Raw genomic sequence first — 25493 nt, 5'->3', positions numbered from 1 at the left:
GTTTTTTAGAGAGTCCTTGAATTTTGGGGTCTCTTGGCTTTTGGATCCTTGGCTTAGCCTGGGTTTAAGTCCACCCCGCTCTGAGCAGGGAATCAAATCTCGCCTACATGCTGTAGATTCAGTATGTTTTGTTCAGAAGAACTGAATCGTAAAGTGAATTGTTAAACACTTACCGGATCCTGCGCATTGCGCGCGCCTCGCGTTCACCAACTCCCTCCACTGCGCACTTTCAGCACCTTAGAGAAACTTCGGGGAATGGAAAGATGGGGGGCAGGAAGGAAGTGTATGTTCAGGATGATGAAATTTCTTTATTTATCTCAGTTAAAATCTTGAATCAAAATTTTGGTATTCAGCTGAAAGTCACCTAATTTGTCCCAATTGTGTATTAGATTGTTTCTGTTTTTGATAGATAGATAGATAGATAGATAGATAGATAGATAGATAGATAGATAGATAGATAGATAGATAGATAGATAGATAGATAGATAGAAGTTGATATTGACTGCATTTTACAGGTTCACAGCGACAAAAAGCAGTTTAGCATTAGTTCAAGTTGTACATTGTGCAAACCGACAAGTACCAGAGTATTATGAACCATATGTACAACAAATATATATATTAAAATCTTGATAATATAATGTATGACCTCTATACACACACACACACACACACACACACACACACACAATTCAAATAGAGCAAGATGTGTGTAAAGCACAATATTCAGCATAAAGAGAAATATGTGACATATTAATGTACAACAGGAAATATGTACATTGTATGCACAACTGTACAAAAGGTATACACAGTGTATATACAGATGATATATAGCTATATAGAAGATAATCTTGAATCATTCAGGACACAAAAACTAAAAAACAGGAGAATTTTTATTTATAAATGTCATGTGTAAATGACAAAGAAAGCAACAATTTAAATCACACTTTTTTATGGTTAATGGCAATAAACCAGATTTAGTGATGTCCATGATGTGATTCTTTCATTGGTGTCGGAATAAACAGAATAAAACAGCTGAGGACATTCATCAGTGTTCAAATGCCATATGTGACGCAGCATCTAATGACATTTGCTCTTATATTTCCTGTATTTGCTGTGAGTATATGTGTGCGTGTGTGTGTGTATCGTGTGTGTGTGTGTGTGTGTGTGTGTGTGTGTTCACCTCTGAATCTACCTCTTCATTTTGAGAGAGTGCAAAGATAAGCACAACCATTAGTGTGTTATTTTAGAGGCATTTAAATGGCTTGCATTCTATAAAGGTCTGATTGTGCACCGCTGGAGGTGTGGGCACTATCCACTTTGATGAACTGTTCCCGGACTGCTCTTGGATATCACCATTGTCTTTCGTCACACATCATCCACCACTGCCGTCTCACCAACCCACACACTCGCAAAGCTTGTCACTAGCTCAGACATTCTTTCATACTACCACTGACCTCGTATGTCAAACTAGACTGCAGTGTTCACAGGTCTTTGTTCAAACCCAAAAGCAGCTGTTTAATTAAAAGACAGGGTTCTACTTCTTATAAAAGGTGCTCGTGTTACAGGCCATCTGTGGAAATGTCTTTTGGGGAAGTTGTCAGAAAGAGAATTAGCATAATAGAAATACAATGGATTCAGTTGCACATCTCACATAGTAGCCTACTGCAGTACACTTTTAAAAATAAAGATCACATCTAGGAAGATGTATCTTTTTTGTGAAAGTTGAAAGGTTTTATGCAACATTTTCAACACTCATTCCTAGTCTGATACTTTAATGAAGTTAAGAGCAACAGTCAAGTCAAGTTTATTTCTATAGCGCTTTTCACAACAGACATTGTCTCAAAGCAGCTTTACAGAATTTAACAGTTAAGGTGAATGATGTGTATTTATCCCTGATGAGCAGCCATGGCGATTGTGGCAAGGAAAAACTCCCTTAGATGTTATGAGGAAGAAACCTTGAGAGGAACCAGACTCAAAAGGGGAACCCATCCTCATTTGACTGTGACTGTCATCATTTGTTTCAGGTAAATGGAACACTGAACCAATAAGGCAACCATTTCATACTTCAATGCCATGCAATTCTGTCTACAACACACAACATGACAATAATCAGAGGCATACGTCCAAGCTCTGTAAGCGTTATTAAGAGCAAACAGTCTTTTGGAGTCTGTCATAAAATGGCCTGCCCAGGTACCGCACCTTAATCCTATTAAACTGCTCTTTGATGAACTGGATCACAACGTCAGGAAGAAGAGGCATGGCAAAGTATTTCTAAAGTGTGTAAAGCTGTTACTAATGCTAAGGGAGTTTATTTTTTAAAGTTTAACCTCTGTACATTTATATATTTTTTTGGTCAAAGTAAATCCTCTTACTGTTAAATTATCGAGTTTTTTTTTTTTTTTTTTTTTACATATAAATAAGGAAACATGCATGTGTCTCTCATAAACCATACAAAACTACATATTTACTATTGACAGGCACTGCAACTATACAAAGCTGTTAAGAAAGATTTTTCATGAAAAGAAATGATACACCTTAGCTAAAAATCTGATCTACTTTATGGCTAATTGTTCGTGGATAATCTACATTATTCGGGGAAGGCTTCCATTAGATTTTGGATCAGGACTGTTGGGATTTGCCCATTTAGACACAAGATCATTAGTGAGGTTGGCTAGTGATGTCAGGCAGTCACCATTCCAATTAATCCCCAATGTGTGTGTTGGGGTGGGGGGGCTGGGAGGGATAGGTCAGGGCTCTGTGCAGGCCACTTAAGTTCTTGTACATTCACATTTTTAAATCATGTCTCATTTGAATTCTTATGGTGACATTTTCATCGCATGAACAACACGCTACATAAACACGCAATGCTGTGTGTACAATGAAGCACTTTGTAGTTATGGCTAGTTATTACACTATCTTTGGTGATGTGCATCACATCAAACTAAGAAAATAGTGTAAACTGCCTAAATGGCAAAAGGTTTTCCATTTGTGCTTTAGGTCATCACAACCTACTCTGCAAACGTTGAGCAAAATTTGCTCTAACATGATACAGCACCTGAGAAAAGACTGAACATGTTGAGCATATGTTGTGATAAACACAAAATGGAGTATATGCAGTTTTACTCCAGTTGACTCCTGGATTTTCAGCTACCTCTGTAAATGAACTCAGGTTTGTAGACAAACAGAGACTTGGAATGAAGATTTTTTTGGAAAATTGCTTCCTTCTATGGCATGTGAAGGTAGTGTGTGGATCAGAAGTGCCATGGCATTGGAGGACGTCAGTAGCACAAAAGCAATTTATCCACAATGGAGGTAATTTTATTTTAAGGTGCAGTATATAACCCTGGCTTCTCTTTCAGCAATATCCACTTTAATAATGAATAACAGGTTGGGGTCAGGGTGTTTTAGAATGAATGCAGTGGTAAATGCTCATATGACATATGACATAAGTCCTGGGTGGTGCACATTAGTCTGTTCCTATAAAAGTGAGATGAATGGTGCAGATATCGAATGTTCCTGATGAAATCCCAATGAAAAAGTGATAAACCCTAAAAACACTTGATGGTTTCTGGGTCTGGGGTTTGGGATATGGCATTCTGTGATTGCCTCACCTTTCATCCTCACTTTATCTACGGTAACACCTTTTCGGTTGGTAAGCACCATAACATTGGGATTTGGGGAATGTAAAATTCACACTTTTTAGCTTTAACAAATGTTTTACGAGCTATTTGGCTTTGGTGGCAATTTCTTTAGATGTGATGTTCCATGGAACTGGAATAAAAGAGAAATACACTATCATGTCTCGCAGGATGTGACAAATGTCTGGAACAGGCAGGGAATGTTGACCAGGCCATATGGAATCATTAAACATTTATAAGAACACATGGCAGTGCTAAGAGTCTTCACTCATCACCATCTCAGATTTAGTTTTGGTTGTATAATCTCCGAAAATCCAAATTTGTAAAGATGATTGTATCAATTCTTTTTTCTATTTAAGGGAAAAAGTCATGAAGTAATGACTTGGTGATTTGTTTGTGACAGTCATGACCAAGCAAAGGGCCTCATTTATTTTATATATATGAAAATATAAGAATCCAGCAGATGCTGCTGATGAAGAGTGTTTCATAGCTTTGTGTGTGTGTGTATGTCAGTGTGTGTGTGTGTGTGTGTGTGTATCAACATTATAAACTGTTTTCACTCACAAATTTTATGAATTTTTTAAAAACACATTATTGTATTAAAGTGACATTATGTCACTTTAATACATGCGTCCAAAATTTGCGGATTTTCTGAACTCGCAGGGGTCTTAACCAGAACTTAACCCCCGTGAGTTCTGGAGGACCACACATACACACACACACACACACACATATATATATATATATATATATATATATATATATATATATATATATATATATATATATATATATATATATATATATATATATATATAAGGCTTTATTTGTGTGTGTGTGCGTGTGCGCGCGTGTGTGTGTGTGTGTGTGTGTGTGTGTGTGTGTGTGTGTGTGTGTGTGTGTGTGTTTCTGTCTCTATTTGTGTAACATCTCTTTTGTTCTAGTGTCTCTTTGACTCCTTGTGATGTCCTACTATAAGTGGAACCTCCTGTCACTCGTAAATAAATGGTGGCTGGGAATAGACTAATCAGAACAAGAACCTGGCCAGAAGAGGCAGAGCCTATTGTCTGAAAGCAGCACCCTCAGAAGCCTTTTTGTTGCCCTTGATGCTTTATGTTTAGCCTTGTTAGCCTTGTTTTGTACTTTCTGTTATATACTGTTCTAATTCACTTGGTTTGAGAACATGTAAGACTATGCATGCCACAACATTTCACCAAATAGGTCTAAAAAAAGGTACACCAAGCCTGCTATCATGTGACCTACAGACTTGCCTGAAAAACCCAACATACCTCATTCATCATCACAAACATGTTCTACCAACTCTCAAGCGTAATGGTGGAGGGCTGATGACTTGGGGTTGTTTTGCAGCCACTTCTTTTATTAGTGATTATAAAGATTAGTGATGTCAAGGCCTAAAAATCCTCTTAACATCCTCCTCTTTCTGCAAGGATGTATCTCCGCCTACCTTTAACACTATTATTGTGAGTATATTTAAACCGCTTCCCTGACAGGATTTAATTGAGACTGTGCCGAATTTTAAATGTCCTTCTAGCTGTTATGGTGGCAGCCCTACAAAATTTATATGAATAAGGTATTAGGAGCTGACAATTCTTATCTACAGACTATTGTTAATGGGTTTTTAATGTTAGGTTAAAAAAAAATCTTACCTTAATTAAACTTTATGCAATAACCATAGGGCTTTAGATATTAAAGCTTTTGAATTGAAGAGCTTTTGATCTGAAAGTGGTATTTTGATTAATAGATTCAGGCAGTGCATTTGTTTTTGTTTTTTTGGTTTTGTTTAATGGTTTTTATTTGTTTATCTTATTTATCTAATATGAACTTCTATTTTTTCTTAAAGATATGGTGTCCTTTCCTGCAAAAGATACTTAGACTTTTTTTTTTTATTTTTACTTGGGTACTTTAAAATTCAATTTAGCTTAGAAAAATCAAATTCTTTGATAAATACCTTATTCATTTTTACTGTTTAAAATTAGACAGAAAATGTCCATATATTTGTGTGTTTACATGGCATTTACACTGGGATTACTGCAATTCTTTGATGACTTGACTTATTCAATGTAAAGACATTTTACATTTTAAAAAGCTGGTCTTTGCGTACCAGAAATTTCTCAACAAGACTAGTGGTGAAATTTTGTGAGATTCTGAGAACTGTAACTAAAATTCTTTGGCATTGGTTGGATCTTCATTATGCTTCTAAGGTCGAGTGGTTAGGAGATGAGTGAGAGGACTGAACACAGCTGCTGCAGGGCCAGACTGCTGGAGTTTAGAACATGGCCGTGATCTGTTATTGAGCTGCAGTGTTGCACGCCAACAACATGGCCTTAAGCTGTGATTGCTTTATGCAAGTCCCTAAAACTCATCGCAGTCATACTTGAAATGATTCAGATAGAGGGGGGCAAATGCAGATTTAATAAATAATACCATGGCAATAAGGTGAAACTGGCATAAGACATTACCAAACTAGGCATCAATTAAACCTAAGGCTAATTCACAAATAAGGCCTAAAGCTAATTAACTGATGTTTCATGATTCAGATGATAATTCAATCCTAATGATTAATAAAATGCTGGTATTCTCTCATATTTTCATACTGCATTATGACTACAAATATAATCATAATGTATCTACAAATGTTCTGTTGTATTCCCCACAAAACCCTTATGATCACCTATTTTATTGCTATTCACATTTCTTGGATGTCATGTTGAAAGACAGCACCGACAAGCTCCAGATGAAAATGTCACCATTAGAATAAATGTTAATACATAAAGTAATGACCCCCCCCCCCCCAAAAAAAAAAATCAACTAAGAAATTGCTAGTCAAAATAGAACAATAATATGAACATTCTGCACTTTATACTTCCTAGCAATAAGCCGTTTATTGCACTTCATTGCGAAAGCACTGTGTGGTGCAGAGACATGTAAACCTCACTGTAGAATACTAAAAAGAAGACTTTTCCCTTTAATCTGTGGCACTCAGTGTGGAATCATATCGCTAGCCTCTCACTTGCTGTGAAGCTTTGTCAATATCAATCATTTGTTTACCCAGCAAAATCCCAGACCAGAAGGGGACTGTAGTGTCATCCTCAGATGTCCACCATCCTGACCGTCTGATGCACCACTTGGCTTTGCTTCCCATTTGAGATTTTTTTATTATGTGCAATAAGCTGCACAATCCGTGCTGCATGCAAACTCAAAGTATAGAACAAAGCAAATAATATCAAATGGTTGAATGTCAAACGCAGTTCTTCTTGCTTCATATAAATTTTTCTGTAATACTATAACGTTGCATTATTGTTCAAGCAGATCAATAAATACAAACATTTCATGCTTTCTACTTGCAGAAATCTCAATCTCTTAATCTCTAATCAGTGTTATTCGTTTATTAATACTCAGTAGGAGTAAGACAGAGTACATGTGTGTGAATGAGAGGGAGGGCAGTGGAGTTGTGTGGTTGCAGGGAGAAGAGCTGGAGAAGGTGGAGGAATTCAGGTACCTGGGTTCAACAGTGCAAAGTAATGGAGAGTGTGTTAGAGAAGTGAAGAAAAGAGTGCAGGCAGGGTGGAGTGGGTGGAGAAGAGTGACAGGAGTGATTTGTGATAGTAGAGTATCTGCAAAAATGAAAGGGAAAGTTTATAGGTCTGTGGTGAGACCTGCGATGTTGTATGGATTAGAGAAAGTGGCATTGAGTAAAAGACAGGAGGTGGAGCTGGAGGTAGCAGAGCTGAAGATGTTGAGGTTTTCGTTGGGAGTGACGAGGATGGATAAGATCAGAAATGAGTTTATTAGAGGGACAGCGCATGTAGGATGTTTTGGAGACAAGGTGAGGGAGGCGAGACTGAGATGGTTTGGACATGTGCAGAGGAGGGACATGAATTATATTGGTAGAAGAATGCTGAGGATGGAGCCACCAGGAAGGAGGAAAAGAGTAAGGCCAAGGAGGAGGTTCATGGATGTGGTGAGGGAAGACATGCAGATAGTTGGTGTGAAAGAGGCAGATGTAGAGGACAGGGTGGTATGGAGACAGATGATCCGCTGTGGCGACCCCTAATGGGAGCACCCGAAAGAAGAAGAAGAAGAATACAGTGCTTGTTGAAAGTTTGGCAACACTTAGTCTTTTATGGTTTTAAGAGACACGCACGCTCCTTTTGTTTATATGTAACAAACTAGGTAATTTAACAGTAGGAAGATTTGACCAAACAAATTTTTATTGAACAGTCTTCCCTCATCATGAATAACAGCTTTATACACTCTCTGCCTTTGGACAGAAAGTTCCTCCAAACATTCACTTAGAATACTCTTGTCTGCCATGTCTATTGTAAAACTTGCCAAAGTTGTTCTAGTTGGATATTCCTTTTTCCGATCCTGCGATCATCCCAGAGCAGTTCAATAGGATTTAGGTGCGATGACTGGGCAGCTATTCATTAAAGGATGATAGAGAACGCTCCAGTCAACTGTTTACTCTAAAAAATGCTTACATAGCTTTATATATTTTTTTTTACATTTATGGCATTTAGCAGACACCCTTATCCAGAGCGACTTACAACTGTGCAGAGGAGGATTACCGGCCGTGCTTAAGGGCCCAGCAGTAGCGGGATTTGAACCTGTGACATTCCGAGCCAAAATCCAATGCCTTAACCACTGAGCTACCACTCCCACTTGGATGTATGCTTTAGGTCATCATTTTGTTGTATGGGGAAGTTTCCAATGAGCCACAGGCTAGTAGCCATTTTTTTTTTTTGTTTAGTATTTCTTTAACCTGGAATTTGAAGATGTTGAGGTTTTCGTTGGAAGTGACGAGGATGGACAGGATTAGAAATGAGTTTATTAAAGGGACAGCGCATGTTGGACGTTTTGGAGACAAGGTGAGGGAGGTGAGATTGAGATGGTTTGGACATGTGCAGAGGAGGGACGAGTTATATTGGTAGGAGAATGCTGAGGATGGAGCCACCAGGAAGGAGGAAAAGAGGAAGGCCAAGGAGGAGGTTCATGGATATGGTGAGGGAAGACATGCAGGTAGTTGGTGTGAAAGAGGCAGATGTAGAGGACAGGGTGGTATGGAGACAGATGATCCAATGTGGAGACCCCTAATGGGAGCAGCCGAAAGAAGAAGAAGAAGATTTCTTTAACCTGGAATAAGTCTTCAACTCTCCCTGCTCTGAAACAACCCCAAACCATTCAGCTTTACCCTCCATGTTTGACTGATGAGTGTCAGACAGTCTGCTCTCTTCTGTTCTCCATGTTAAATAGGTTCTTGTTTTAAAGCCAGAAATGTCCAATTTTATTCTCACCTGTCCACAGAACTTCCAGTCATTCATTGTCCAATTCTTGTGTGTTTTTGAAATGTACCTAATTTCTTGCATATAAACAGAAGAAATGTGCACGTGTCTCAAAAACAATGTGCATGTGTCTCATAAAGATTTCCAAACTCTTGACAGGACTATTCCAAATTACATATTAATTAGATATTTAATTGGCTTATTTACACTTGAGTTTCTTTAGAGGGTTCTATTCGTTAAATTCTGTTAGTAGATTATTTTAAAGGGGAAAACAATCCTGCTTGATTTTCCTGCTTAATGTTTTTATTTTTTTTAAATAACCAAAAAGACTTTTTATTTTTATTATGTAAACAGATAACACTATTTGACCATTTATTCTGGTTTATGGTTAGGGGGAAGAAATGCAAAACATAAAATTGCATTTTTTTTATTAATGCAGTTTATTATTATTATTATTATTATTATTATTATTATTATTATTATTATTATTATTATTATTATTATTATTATTATTATCATTATTATTATTATTGACATTTGTGAACATCAACATTTAAATAGTTAAAATTATGAAAACAATTTTAAATAAAATGCCTGCTTGGTTAAATACTAAAAATTAATTAAATAGAATACATTTTATTTATGCAATACACTTTTTTATTATATTGATTAAATTGAGAAATCAATTAAATTGGCACAAATTACATGAAATTAAATAAATGGAAAAATTTGAATAAATAGTTTACATTTGTTAGACCCCATTTGGGTAACACAGATGTGTATGTAAGCATGTGTGTGTGTTTTACATTTAATATAAAAATTTTTAAAGACCTACTTAACTATTCCTATTTCAGCATACTATAACAAATGTCTTTATTTCTTTATTCATTCACTCCCTCGATGTGCAGAATTGTTAGGATTTTCTCCTTTTAAGAGAAATTCTTGAAGCTGGACATAAAACGGTATTCTTTTTCATACCCCTGACATTGTTGGTCCGCCACTTAATACGTTCCTTAGGAAACTCAGATTTAAGCTATGTTCCGCATGTAAAAAGGACTAAACGAAAGCCCTGTACTGAAAACGTTTGGTAGGAATATGTGTACCGTTACACCCATGTCCCTGATGTGTGTGGATCCTTGCTGGTTTAGCAAGAGAACTGTGGAGCAGGGTGTAACCTGCATTTTGCTTGACTGAAAGACAGATGTTTTGTCCACATATTATTATCTTTTTTACAATGTGTTCCAATGTACACATAATAGACAATTGCAGATCCCTTTGATCACAGACTAAACGTATTATATATATATATATATATATATATATATATATATATATATATATATATATATATATATATATATATATATATAAATACACACACACATATAGACAATTGCAGATCCCTTTGATCACAGACTAAACGTATTTTATATATATATATATATATATATATATATATATATATATATATATATATATATATATATATATATATATATATATATATATATATACACACATACACACACACACATGTACAGTATTTGACAGGTAGAGGTAATGCATTATATTATCAAGATTTTGATTATTTGATTTTATATACAATATATAAAAATCTAGATAATATGATGTATGTATTTGTGTATTATGTGTACATCAGAACACATTGCATATGATAATAATAAGATGTGGACAAAACATCATCTGGGTTTTAGTCAAGCCAAATGCAGGTTACACCTTTCTCCACACTTTTCTGGCTTCCCCAGCATGGATCCACCCTCATCAGGGCCTTTATTTCCACCTGATCAAAATTCAGACGTGAGGCACTGTGATAGCTAAAATGCCAGTCTAAAGCATTTGGTATAATTCTAATACAGAATCATTTGCTACTTATGATGTATTTGCATAATTCCTAGTATGAACTGACAACATTTGTAAGTACTTTTAGACCTTTTGGCAGACACACTTTTCCAAAGCGACGTACAATTATCTCAATTTTATATGTGTGAGCCTGTGAGAGTTACCGGCCTTGCTCAGCTTGGTGCTGCTGGGATTTGAACTCACAACATTCCCGAACAGAAGTCCAACATCTTAACCACTAAGCTACCGATTGCAAACTCAATCTTCTAGTTAAGTCATTCTTTCTCTTTCCATTTATTCTCATTTCCTTATTCCTATCAGATTCAGAGCAATGAACGCCCTGCACGCACACATTAGCTAATTAGTAGCTAATCCACCTACACGGCGTGTTTTTGAAAGATGAAGATACACACTGACATGCAAAATAAAAAAATTCTGCTCAGGGAGTAAGCCAAGCTTAGGCTCAAACCAGGATGCTTAGAGATGATGAGGCAGTGTAATGGCACAATAATAAAAAAAACTTTCCAAATTAATCTTTTGAAAAATTAATCTTTTGACGTAAAAATGTGAGGTCTTAAATTGGAGAGTCAAATCTGTCTAAACCAGCTCCACCCTCCTGCCTCTGCAAATCGCTTCCTTTCCCATCTACATGTCTCTCTGCTTCTCCTCCCTTTCTCCCATCTACACCTTTTCCTCTCCGTGCCTACACTATTATCTTTCTCTCTATACCTCTCTCTCACTCTCTCTCTCTCTCTGTCTCTATCACATGCGCACACACACACACACACACACACACACACACACACACACACACACACACACACACACACACAAAGTGCTGAGAGAGGAGAAAGCTCTTCACAGAGGCAGCTTTTGAAGAGAGTGTAGTTTGGCACTGCACAAAAACACCCCGACAGGAATAGCAGTATGTCCTTGGTTCTCTCTCTCTCTCTCTCTCTCTCTCTCTCTCTCTCTCTCTCTCTCTCTCTCTCTCTCTCTCTCTCTCTCTCTCTTTCTCTCTTTCTCTCTCTTTCCTTTGCCTTCCTCCCCCACTCTCTCTGTCTGTCTCCCTCTGGATTGGTCTAATGAATCATGTACACATGGAAAGGTTTGCGTAGGAGAAAAAGCATACAAAATAGACTGCATAGAAGTGGACTTTCTGTGTTTAAAAAAACAAAAATAAAATAAATCCCTGTTTACTTTCGGTACACTCCAGTTTATTGTGGTGGGGTAAAAGGCCATGCTTAAGTGGAACTGCTCACCTTTCATTCTTAACCTAGTCGACCAAAGAAGCATGAACAAGTATATAGTGTGTCTGATTGTGTAATTCAAAGCTATGTTGAGAAATGTAAGGTCTTAAAAACATGAAAAAAAAAATATGAAAAAGAGATTAATGTTTACACAGGTTTTTTTTTTTTTGTATTGCTCCCCAGTAATATACATACATACAATAATGTAGAAATGAAACTTGTTTTAGATAAGTCAATGTGCAGTTTGTATAGCAAAACAGATTTACTGTACTTTAAAAATAACTCAACATACAACCATTATTGTCTAAATAACTGCCAAGAAAAGTGAGTACACCCTAAGTGAACATGTCAAAACTGTGTCAAAAAAGTGATATGACAATAAAAGCTTCTTGACTTGACAAGTTTCATTTCTACAGTATTGTCCCTTAAAAAAATATAATGGTTCCTGAAATGTGAGACGTGTACTCACTTTTGTGTGATACTCTATACATCACAGGATGATATTGGGGGAGTGGTAGCTCAGTGGTTGAGATGCTGGGTTACTGATCAGGAGGTCGGGGGTTCAAGCCCTGGTATTGCCAAGCTGCCACTCTTGGGCGCCTGAGCAAGGCCCTTAACCCGCTGTGCTCCAGGGGCTCCGTATCATGGCTGACCCTGTGCTCTGACCCCAACTTCTAAGCAAGCTGGGATATGTGAAGAGCACATTTCACTGTGATGAATAAAGGCTATTATATAGTACATGAGGAAAATATCACATTATATTATAGATGTATTAATTATATAATTATTGTATTAATCATACAATAACCCTGCATACCTTAACATGACAGGATGATGGAATTAATGCTTCATAAATTAAGACTTTATTATCAAGATTGATAGTAGAGGAGGTGCTACGAGTTAGTTTTCTATAAGAGTACAGTCTGGACAGTAGTAACAGCTGTAATGCAATTGACAGGATCATGAAAATGTGCTTGTTTGATATATAAATCACGTTAAGGTTTCTATAGTAACAGCTTGTTCAAACATACAGATATAGCAGGTGCTGCACATCTCATCTAAGACTAATAAAAATCATATATAAAAAATGCTATTATTCTGCAAAAAACAAACTCTAAATAGATGTTTTAAGGAAGGAATCTGCAGTATCAGTTAACAGTTAACAGCCAGAGGGAAGGCTTTTTGGTAACAAGCTGATTTTTATTGTCTTCTGATATGAAGAAATGTAGAGATCAAATTTAGGGACGGTAACTGTTCAGTAGTGTGTGAAGTCTTCTCTTGATTGTTGACTTTGACACACATACACCTGCCTCCTTGAGAGTGTTCTTGATCTGGCCGACTGTTGTGAAGGGTGTTTTCTTTTGGTGTTGCTGAACTTGCTGAGGTTGCGGTGCGTTCCTTCTTTTTAAGAATGTTCCAAACAGTTGTTTTGGCCACGCCTAATGTTTTTGCTATCTCTCTGATGGGTTTGTTTTGTTTTTTCAGCCTAATGATGGCTTGCTTCAATGTTAGTGACGGCTCTTTGGATCTCATCTTGGAGAGTTGATAGCAACAGAATCCAAATGCAAATAGCAAACTTAAAATGAACTCTGGACCTTTTATCTACTCATTGTAATTGGTATAATGAGGGAATAACACACACCTGGCCATGGAACAGCTGAGAAGCCAATTGGCCCATTACTTTTGGTCCCTTAACAAGTGGGAGGCAGATATGCAAACTGTTGTAATTCCTACACCGTTCACCGAATTTGGATGTAAATGCCCTCAAATTAAAGCTGACGGTCTGCAGTTAAAGCACAACTTGTTCGTTTCATTTCAAATCCATTGTGGTGGTGTATAGAGCCAAAAATGTTAGAATTGTGTCGATGTCCCAATATTTATGTTTATGATATTTATCTTTGATATAAACAAGAAATGTATTATTCACAAAATGCTTTTTTTTTATTCTGTTGTTATTAAAAGCAATCTAGCACAGCTATATTTCATTCATTCAGTCATTTGACCCACATTCATTGTCATTTTCTCCCAGACTAAATAAATATACTGTACAAAGACATTGGGAATGAACCAGATGTCAGTATGGTGGTTGAGTGTTTCCATACTGTTGGCTATTTTATTTTTTTTATAGTTTAATGTTTTGTATAGCAATTTCTTGCTATAATATTCATCCATTGTTTGTTATAATGTAGATGTTGCCTAAACTTGTTTTGTTTTTTTTCATTTCATTACAGTGGATCAAAATGCAAATCAACTGTGAGAATTTCCATGAGCTGATGTTAAATAGACTATAAACTCTTACCAAACTGCAGTCCTTCAGATACAGGCTATATATAATATATTGTGGCTTACTAATCTGAAGAATGCTCATATTGTGAGTGTAAATTTAATAAAAAAGTCAATCTATGCTCCCGAATGAATGGATAATCAATAAAATAATCAATAAATAAATAAAAGTACAGGTGTTTCTTAAGTGCTGCATGAGTGTAAGTATTGTGTAATTCTTTAGACTAACAGGACAAATTATCCCAGTGGAAATCATCTTGGTTGGCTGTGACCTGATTAGTCTGGTGCTTAAAGGTGCTTGACATTACTCAGGGTTTTTCTGAAAGGTTGAACCTTTTTCGACTTTTTTGCTCTGCTCAATTGAATGCTGGTGGCAGTGCTTTTAAAATATGGCAGATCCTGTTGGTTTGCAAAGCATTACGTAAGATATTGTATATGTATCTATATGTGCTATATATTTTGTTGTTCTGTCACTGGACACACACACACACACACACACACACACACACACACACACACACACACACACACACTGTTAGCAGAGCGTGTGCGTTGCTTCATTACATTTAGGGAGAACACCGACCTCTGCTGTTACACCTCTGCTATTGCTATTGTCACCACTAGTATCCATTCATTTTCCAAATCAATTAAATAAGAAATAATTTTTCAATACCAATTTTATTAATTTATATAGCATATACGTATATTGTGAAACAGTATATAATATGACATATGTGGCATTAACATCACACCCTCAGAATATTGTATTGATCCCACTGGGAAATTGTTTGGTTGCAGTTGCTCATATTACAATTAGTCTAAAGAAGTAAAATAAAATATAATATAAGAAGCTTTAAATTAAATATACTTATTATTGATATATATATATATATATATATATATATATATATATATATATATATATATATATATATAAATAAAGTATAGATGCTGTAAAATCAATGCATTTCTAATCTTATTGATTATACTCCATGAAGTGTGTAGCAGCAGTGAACAAATAATGGAAAAAGTCAGACTACAATGATGCAATTATACGTTATTGCACATGTAACAATTTTTGCACTGAAATTATTGCACATAAATTGTCCAAGATGACGTGTAAAGTGTCATAAATGGTCCAAAATGACATGATTCAACATTTGTTTTTTTTTACATATGGCTAATATATATTACATTTATTTAATGAAGTATATATTATATGTGTTACTGAAAAAAAAAACATACAGTCCATGTACAAATGTTTATATTTGTATATGATTTTCAAGAAAGTAAATAAAATGTGATTTTATTTTAATATGCATGACTCAGGTTAATGTAAAGAAACTGGGGGGGGGGGGGGATACCTGTAGTACCGGGACACAAGCATGAAAGGATGTCCTGAAACTTTCCATAATATATTTACATGATGCATTAATAGGTTTCATGTGCCCTAAATGTTTAAATGGTAAAAAAAAAAAAAAAAAAAAAATCAGAGAGGCGATTCCATTCTCCAGTTAAATGCTCATCAAAAAAGGACCATATCAGCTGCAAGTACTGCTGCCAAAAAGACTATTTTGAAATGATGGATAGAACCATCCACTCCCACAACTTTCACTTGGCTTTCATACTTCAGAGACATTGTCTTGTTGGAAGGTACCACTGCCAGGCTCGATGGCGCAAAGGACAACACTATTCGGAGTTGGACAAATATTGCTGTAATGTTGCTAGATAGATTGAAAAGTATTACTATGCCTTTACTATATCTGACTTTTATTTATTTTATTTTTCTTTCTTTATACAAGTGGTCGGCTTCATGGCGTCTGTATAAAGTTCTTTTGATAAAAAATGTTGATCACAAAAAGAAATCATGGGAATAAGGTAGACTGTTGCATGTTGCTCATTAAGTATGGAAATAGTTTTACTTAGTATGCTAATATGTGTTCATATACTTATTATTGTTAATTATTGCCAAAAATATGGTATAAAATGTTACCCTTTGGTAGCATTTTCTATTTTCTATTACTTTTATTATACTTTGCAACAGAACATCAACAGATACCAGCTCAGAATTTTTTTAACCAGATTTTGCACTCAAGAAACAGCTCCCTATAATAAAAAGAGGGGGAAAAAAGAAAAAAGAGAAAAAAGAGGGATGCTAAGTTTAAGCATCTAGAGAGTTAGCCAACATATAATCTAAGAAGGAGCAGCAAAGGTCCTTAAGAAATCAGTAAGTGATATTATATTATTTTTTTTTAGGTTTAATGCAAATAAATTTCTTATACCACTTATAAAAGGAAGGGGTGAGACTTTTTTCCATTTAAACTCAACTCAACCCAACTCAACTCAACCCAACTCAACTCAACTCAACTCAACTCAACTCAACCCAAGCATTATTGCCATTCTTCCACATACACAGTATACAAAAGAACGAAATGCCGTTACTATGGACCGAGGTGCATAGAGAGTACAACTAAACTTTATTTATTTGTATTTGTACTTCATTACTTTTTATCTCTGTTTCAGATATAACATATTTAATCATTAACTAGTATCTTTCATTTCAGATAAACTGTTATTCCCTGCATTAAAATTATCTTTTGTTATTACTCAAACAAATATATAAATGTACCCTTAGCATAAATAACAGCTTTACACACTCTTTGTATCCTGATAGTTCGGTTCTCCAAATATTCAGCTGAAATACTTTGTCATGCCTCTTGTAAATCTTGCCAAAGGTGTTTTTCTCTAGTTGGATTTTTTTGAGATTGTGATCCAGTTCATCCCAGAGCAGTTCAATAGGATTTAGGTGTAGTGACTGGGCAGACAATTCCATGTTTACTCTCTAAATAACACCTACAGAGTTTGGACATATGCTTCGGGTCATTATTCGGGTCTTGTATGGAGAAGTCGGTTCCAATTAGCTAATCCAGATGGAATTGCATTGTATTGAACAGTATGGAACAGTAGCCATGCTGGTTCAGTATTTGTTTCACCGGAAATAACTTTTCAACTTTCCCTTCTCCAGAACAACCCAAAACCATTACGCTTCCACCTCCATGTGTGACTGTGGGTGTGAGCCAGCCTGCTAACATATTCTCTCCTGTTTTTCTGTCTCATTAAAGTTCTTCTTTTAGAGACAAAAATGTCCGAATTTGGACTCATCTGTCCACAGAACTTTCTTCCAGTCATTTACTGTCCAATTCTTGTGTTTTTGGCTTCTGCCTAGTTTGTTGCATGGAAACAAAAGAACATTAATAAGTCTCAAAAATGATAAAAGATTAGCCGTTTCCAAACTTTGACAGCCACTATACAAATTGGTACGTCTACACTGAAACTATCAGACAAACAGGAAAGGGAAATGGATATGCTTCAGGAAATCTTCCCTGTTCCCTGTTTTTCTTGTTCATGTCTAAATGTTACAACTGCCTACTAGTCATTTAAAAGAAATGTCACATAATGGAAAAAATGTATAAACATAAAACAGATATATTTGATTTTAAGAAATAAAAAATATATTCAGGCTTTGCTTTGTTTCTTTGGTAGACTTGTGCAGTAAATCTAAAATGATAGCCCTGAATGTTAATGAATGTTTAATGCTACACATTTGGGTTATGTACTATTGAAATATTTACAGCTGACCAGCCACTGTGCATGCGCTCTTCTTCTTTTCTTATTTATTTCTTTTTTAAAATAAACAATCTAGGGGGTTATAGTCAGGTTTGCATTTCACTGCATGTAACATATTGTATATAATTGTGTATATGACAAATGTATAACAAATAATAATGAATCTTGATTTATAAAACTTTGTCACTGATAAAGAAAGGGCTTTCAGGCAAGATTTGGTGTTTGGACATTTGGGACACCATCATCATCATCATCATCATCATCATCATCATCCTCATCATCATTTCCATGCTTGAAATCATTCTGAAGCTGTTCAGTGTTGTTGAAGTCAGGTCTCTGTACACTAGAGACCACTAGAGTTCTACCACAATAAACCTCTCAAACCAGATCTTTATAAAATATTGTTATGTGTACAGATTCCTTGGTTAAATTGGATGGAAATTGTATTGCTGTGACATACAAACACATTTTATACATTTGTAAAGGTTTGGGGTATATACAAGCGTGTGAAAGGCATAAACCTTTCCTGAATGCATACTACTAGCATTTTAGAATAACTTTCACATGCATTGTTCTATGTAATAGTTACATTTTAAAAGTACAAATTCTCAATAATATCACACCAACAACAAGGAATCTGGGTTTACTACTCATTTTTTTCTGATCAATAAATCTGAGATTTAGCACTACTTTTACATGCATTAGCTATTAAATGAATCATCTCAAGCTAGCATTGCTTACTAACGCAAATAACTCGCCTGTATTAAATATATCCTTTGCAGAACAGATAGTAGCTGGTTACCACTTATCCTACACAGGCTCACAAGGGTGTATTGAGCTTGTTCCAGAGGGGGGACCAAAAAAAAAACAATTTTAATAATAATAATAATAATAATAATAATAATAATAATAATAAAAAGGACCCAGAGGAAACCCCTGAAGCATACAAACTCTAAAAACTGAGACAGTTTCCATTGTTAAAAATGCTAAAAAAAAAAAAAAAAAAAAAAATGAATTGAATTGACATTTCCTTCCTTCCTTCCATCCATCCATCCATCTTCTATTCCACTTAACCTACACAGGAGCATTGAACCTATTGCAGGGGGAAAAAACCCCGAGTACCCAGAGGAAACCCCTAAAGCATACATACAAACTCTATGAATTTGAACTCCCAACCCCTGAATGCTAACCTCAATATTTTATATATTTAATCAACAATAAATACATTTCCTAAAAAAAAAAGATGAAGATGGAGTTCAGAAAAAAGAAGAGGAAATAGACTTTTGGGTTTATTATGTTCACATAAACAGCAGGCATAATTTATATATATTTTTTGTCATATTAAAAAATATTTTTTTTGCTGTAGAGGGCGCCATTTGAGACGCCTTCATCCTGCCCACTAGCACGTGCTCCAATTCGGACAAGTCCCACAGATTTGTTGTGATGCAGAATGTACATTCACGCACACACTCTGCCACTTTCATGCGCGAGCTCTACAGGACAAAAGTTTCCAAGAAGAAAATATTTTTTTAAAGGGATTTTTTTCCCCCATTTTTTTCTTCACAACAAGCAAAAGCGATAATGAATTGGACGGCGTTCAACCCCACGGACGCGGGTTTCCACGGCGGGAGCGCGCAGCCTTTCCCCGCGTGCTGCACCTGGACCTCGAGCGTCACGCACTCGGGTTCGGCGCATGGCGGTGCGCACGAGCGCGGCTCGTTCGTCCCCAACATGGTGCAGGTCGCCGTGATGTGCGTGCTCGCGCTCACCGTGGTCTTCGGCATCTTCTTTTTGGGCTGCAACCTGCTGATCAAATCCGTGGGAATGATCAACTTCCTCGTGACGGATCGAAGATATTCCAAAGACGTCGAGGCGGTGATCCTGGAGTCGTAGTTGGTGTGGGAAAAAAGATAAACTGGGATTTGCCCAGTGATTTTTTATGGTGACTTTGCATTTTCGTTCATGAAAAGAACTTTAAAACGCGCACAGGATCACCATTGAATTGTGGAGATGGAATGTCGGCATTCCCTGGATTTATAGTCTGTATTATATTTACTTTATGTGAATGCATTCTGGACTGAAAACAAATCTTTAGATACACATGCAACCGATGCATCTCTTACAGTATATTAGTGTTAATGTGATTTTCAAAACAATGTAGTCCTGAATAGATGTTTTTCACCCCTGTAATATCTGCATTTTTTTTTGTATTTGATTGCACTTTGAAATTTTACCTACATTTACCTACATAATGATAATGATTATTCAATAAGATTACATGTCTGGATTTTTTTATTTTCATGAGTATTTAAAAGGAAAATAGTTTTGACTTCACAATCAAGCACCAGTACTAGAGCAAGGTTTTTGGCTTTTCGACTAGAATAGTTCACCTCTATATAAACAAAATTCTCATTTTGTTTTGTAAAGACATAGGATAGATGTTGCCACCTTGTCGTAAATCTGCATGAATCCGTTTACATGATATGTAACATAACCCTGTATGTAATTGTTGCGTTCTATCCTTGGGTATATTTTTAAGGTTGTGAGAGCTGTGATTCACCATTAGTGTCATCGTCGAAGCAAAAGCGAGGCCGCACAACGAAGGGAAATGAACTCGAAAATCAAATCAGTGGCCACGGCAACTGGCCAAACGCGATTACGTGTCTGTAATGATCAGAAAATATTTGTTGCTAAAAATAAAAAAAATTAAAAAACGATGTTACTGCTGCGCCTGTCAACAAACAGGATTAGAGAGCAGGCATACATTTGCAGGTGGTGTTGATGACAATAAAAAGCCTATTAGGAATGCAAGGAAACTGCCCAGATTGCAGGGAGTTAGTGAACATACTGTGGTCCAAATATGATAAATGATTCTGACACCCCAGATGCAAGACATCTTAGGATTCCAAGCATCTGAGTCACTTTCGAAGCCATCTGTGGTTCTGGTAGCCTAAACACTGGTGAAGGAAGAACGCACAAATGCGTCAATGCAAGGGGTCATCCTGGGGCAGCATCTGAGAGGTACAAATGTAAACAGATGAAAAGCTGTACTGATCTGTTTACAGCCGTAGTCAAGAACTGGGGTGTGTATATCATCTTTTTAAAGTAAAAAACTCCACAGCCATAGAACTAAATATACTATATACATAATATTATGACCTTATAACATACTGACCGTTGATTGTATAACACTGATTATCTTTCCATCATGGCACCTGTTAGTGGGTGGGATATATCAGGGAGCAAGCGAATATTTTGTCCTCAAAATTGACGTGTTAGAAGCGGGAAAAATGAGCGAGCATAAGGATTTGCACGAGTTTGACAAGGGCCAAATTGTGATGGCTAGACGACTGGGTTTATACAGTAGGGTACTGTAAATTGCTTTTTTGCTAAATGATGTAGTTTGTTACTAACAAATTATAGTATATTACCACATGCTGATCACCATTCTTTGACACTCCAGGGTACAATATTTTCGAGGTAAGAAGGGGTCATCGGAACGCATCTCCATCACAAATTGGAAACTTCCTGCATAATCAAATGTCTATCAGCACTTGTGCTGGACATGGAATAAAATAGCCTTTATTTGTCACACGTCCATTACAACACAGTGAAATTCTTTCCACATATCCCGGCTAGCTCGGAATCTGGAGTCAGAGCGATAGAGTGCCCCTTGAGCACAAAGGAGTTAAGGGCCTTGCTAAAGGGCCCAAGAGTGGCAGCTTGGTGATACCGGGGCCTGAATCCCCAATCTTCCGATCAGTAAACCAACACCTTAGAGATGTGACAATACTGACCCAGAAAATGAGGGATGGCTGTGGGATAATGGTGGGGCAGCCGAGAAGTATGTTGTTTGCACAAAGATAGTTGGATGAGTTCAGTGCATTAGAATAGTTTTAAAACGTGAACCTGTTGATCTGCAGATCTTTTTTTATTTATTAATAAACATCCAGATTTTGAATATGTTTTTTCCTTTCTTGAGAAGGAATTCCATCACACATGATTCCAAGTAGAGAAAATAATGGATGCCTCCTTCTGTTCATCTTTTGTGAAAACAAGCAGGCCAATGAATTGACTGAATGTCCACCGTTCCAAAGCAAATACTTCATTGGTTTATAATGACGAATTTGTTCTAGCATCTAATATGTGTTTTTTATACGAACAACTTTAACCTATTTTGTCACGCTTAAATAATTCAGATCATCCAGCGAATTGTAATATTACACAATAAGAACCCGAGTAAACACCAATTGTTTTGAAATCATTTCATTTATAAAGGTCATTATTAAAAGCTGTTCAAACCTACCCTACCCTATGTGAATAAATAATAATTCATGCTTAAAAACCAGGCAATGTGGCTGTATGAAAACAGTCCTCCACAGCAATGTTAAAGCCTCATTGCCAGTTATCACAAACGATTGACTGCAGTTGTTGCAGACACGGGTGGCACTAGTTATTAGGTTTAGTGGCAATTACTATTTTACAAAGGGCCAAGCAGGTTTGGACAGGTTTATTTCCCTTAAAAAAACATCCACCCCACATCTTCTCATGCTTGTATATGCTGTAAAATTGAAAAACGATTGCCAGTAGATAGATATTGCACATTATTATTTTGAAATACAAGTCTGCAGGGGCAAAAAGCTGAAAACCAAACAAACAACAAAAAAAAACCCCACACAAGTGCCAAATTTTGTCTTTAATACAAAAGAATTTAAATATTTCAAATGTTAACCGTCACACAGATATTCTTAAATGATGCATGCAACTTATTTAATAACATGAACATTTTTCGTTTATATATAAATTCAAGTTAGCAGAGGTATCCCCTCTCATGCAAATCCCAAAATGCCAGGTTCCAGAAAACGAGCCCACTTGAACTGAACACTTCTGCGTACCATTCTCCGTTTTCACAGCCACGTGTGAATGTTTTTGTTCTTGTATTAACGTTACTTAGTTCTCATATAAAGTATATAAACGTTCGTAGGATTCGCCATGCCTAGCTTTACCGGTCATCTTGTTTATATTAGCATTTGTAGTTTCAATTTAACAATCAGCAATTGTTTCAATGCTGATAGAGGTGCATCGTAGTTTTGCGACATGCAAAGCCATAAATGTAGATCCCTTGACACAGATTACACAACTCACTCCAGTTATTATTGAACTCCTAATAAACTAAGTACAAAACAAATTCCGTTAGACTGCTGTTTTTGCTATTTTACATGCAACGTGTGATGTCATACATTCATACAGTGTGTTTATTGTTCTTTTATTCATGAATTAAATGAGATCGATGAATGATGCATAACCTGAGGAGTAAATGCCCTAAAAAGTGGTCAATAGGCAAAACACCAAAAATACAAGACTAATAATAATAACAACACATTAGAGGAAAGGATATAAATTGGTCTGTAATTTTAAGAAAGTGGTAAGAGTGAGAATAAAAAGCCAGATGAAATGAACACTTTACAGGATACGACAGAAATGTCCTATTGTGTAATCTTCATAAAACTTGGATTCTTAAGATTACTAGTGGTCTATGAGCATTTACACCAGTTCCAATATATACATCTTAAGCAGACATGTCACCTTTATGTAAAACATTTAGTACAATTAGGGCTGAAATGGTCCCACACCTGCTCCTCTATGATTTGCATACCGTCCTGATGCGAGGACGAATCGGAGACCAGACGTGAGCTCCCATCCACGATGACAATGCCGGTAGTTTGGAAGTGTGTTGTAACAGCTTCGTCGGCCTTACAGTGTAAAACAGAGGAGCTCGAGGTGTTTGGAATCAGATCACACCAGATTAAAAAAAATTTATTGTAAATTCCTTCTATTATGAAACAACAGTTTACAAGCCTGTGGCTTTGATCAGATCTGTTCAGATGATTAGATGTTAAATTTCCATTACTTTCAATATGCACATTATTTTGTAATTCATCCATTTATAGACTGGATGTTTAAATAGTCATAGACCTGTTGTTCGCATTTTAGGATTACAGAAAATCATTTCATTCAACCTGAAGCAGTTAAAGCACTGACAGCTGACTCTAAGGCATTACAGTGTGATAAAACATTACTGCTGCCTCAATGGATTAGAACACAGAGCTCCAGCAGACAATTAAATGATAAAGGAAGCATCGTTTGTACTAATGCGCCCTCTCCCCCAATAAACTCTCCAGAGAAACTTTCCAGTTCTTCCAAATGTGCAGTGAATAAGCAGGATTTTTAATCCGTTCGCTTTGTGTATGCAACAATCCTATTTCAATTCAAGTTCCTTTATTATACAATGCTAGATTTGCCTAGTAGTACGTGACAGGTGCTTTCAGAGGTTGTTAGGAACATGGTTTTGGCAAAGTGGGATGCCTATTTCTTGCTGTTTGCAAATAAAATCTATTGTAGATATGATGTGCTTTGAAATACGTAACAGATCTGTGCTTTAACAATTTTATACGTGTAACAAAAAAACCCCCCCAAAAAACATTTGCATTGCACTCTTTTTTTCTTGCTTTTTAATTACCCATATGTTCCGGTAGATCCTGATGATGGGGTGAGCGCAACGTTGTAGGCAATGGCAAAGGACACGGATATGTACGTCTTACATAAGACACCAGAAGAAAGTGAGTCCTGCCACAATGCCATTGAGTATAGCCATACTGTAGCCCAAATGAAAGGAGTGGCCGGTCATTTGCCTGTAAACCAGACACACACACACACACACACACACACACACACACACACACACACACACACACACCCCATCAATTTAATCTTCAATAAGATTGAAGATTGAATAACCCTAACCCTAAACCAATAACCACTCAATAAGTCTGCACAGGACTGTAGCCTAGTGTACAGACAGAAAAACAAACAAACATGAAAACATCCTAGGAAATAATAGGATACATCACTCCTACAGTCCTACAGTGGATATGTAGAAGTTGTGGTTAGTCATCTAAAAACCATCACGCCAATTAAAACGCCATTACAATATATTGTGGCATCCCATAATAGCACTCTGTGTTTCGTTAATGGCCAATTGATCTGATTCTTTTAGAGGAGCAGGATTCACTTGATGACTGCGGCTCCGTTAGATCTTTAAAACATACCGAGTTCATACACCAGTGCTTTCTTCAAATGCTTTTCTAATGGGATCCAATTTAGGTCAATACAATTCCCAATCCTTGTAAATGTTTGGTAGTGTTGCTCAGCTGTAAGAGTAGAAACGGCTTGATCAGAAAGACACAAAGAACAACATCGCCATTGTTAGCATACTGAATCAAACCACAACTTTAACTGTAAAATACATTTCATGGGCCGCCTCAGCACCGATTTATTGTATGAACGCAATTATTCAACGATTTAAATGTTAAGCTCATTATTTAAATAAGAGCCAAGCTGTGACTCTTGCAGCACTGAAGCTTCTGGTCATTAAGCCAGAACTTTGACGTCTGAGATACCACAGCATTTACATCCTTTGTGGCTTGAATAAACCGCCTGCATTTCTCACCAAATGAATTTCTCGACATGTT

General features: G+C 36.4%; 1 protein-coding gene across 1 annotated transcript; it reads left to right on the top strand.

Moving 5' to 3' along the window:
• The first annotated feature begins 19395 nt into the window (after positions 1-19395).
• On the top strand, positions 19396-21922 carry rprmb (reprimo, TP53 dependent G2 arrest mediator candidate b). Its single transcript, XM_083561341.1, has one exon. It carries the CDS (start codon positions 19543-19545, stop codon positions 19852-19854), a length of 312 nt encoding a protein of 103 aa, XP_083417467.1. The 5' UTR covers positions 19396-19542; the 3' UTR covers positions 19855-21922.
• The last annotated feature ends 3571 nt before the right edge of the window (positions 21923-25493 follow it).

This window comes from Silurus aristotelis, assembly GCF_946808225.1.
Source record: "Silurus aristotelis genome assembly, chromosome: 2".
NCBI lineage: Eukaryota > Metazoa > Chordata > Actinopteri > Siluriformes > Siluridae > Silurus > Silurus aristotelis.
Note: the sequence above shows the minus strand (reverse complement) of the source record. Positions and strands in the feature narration are given on the sequence as shown.

Excerpts from the sequence above, each read along its gene's own strand:
- rprmb (XM_083561341.1), top strand. The coding sequence starts at position 19,543 with ATGAATTGGACGGCGTTCAACCCCACGGACGCGGGTTTCCACGGCGGG.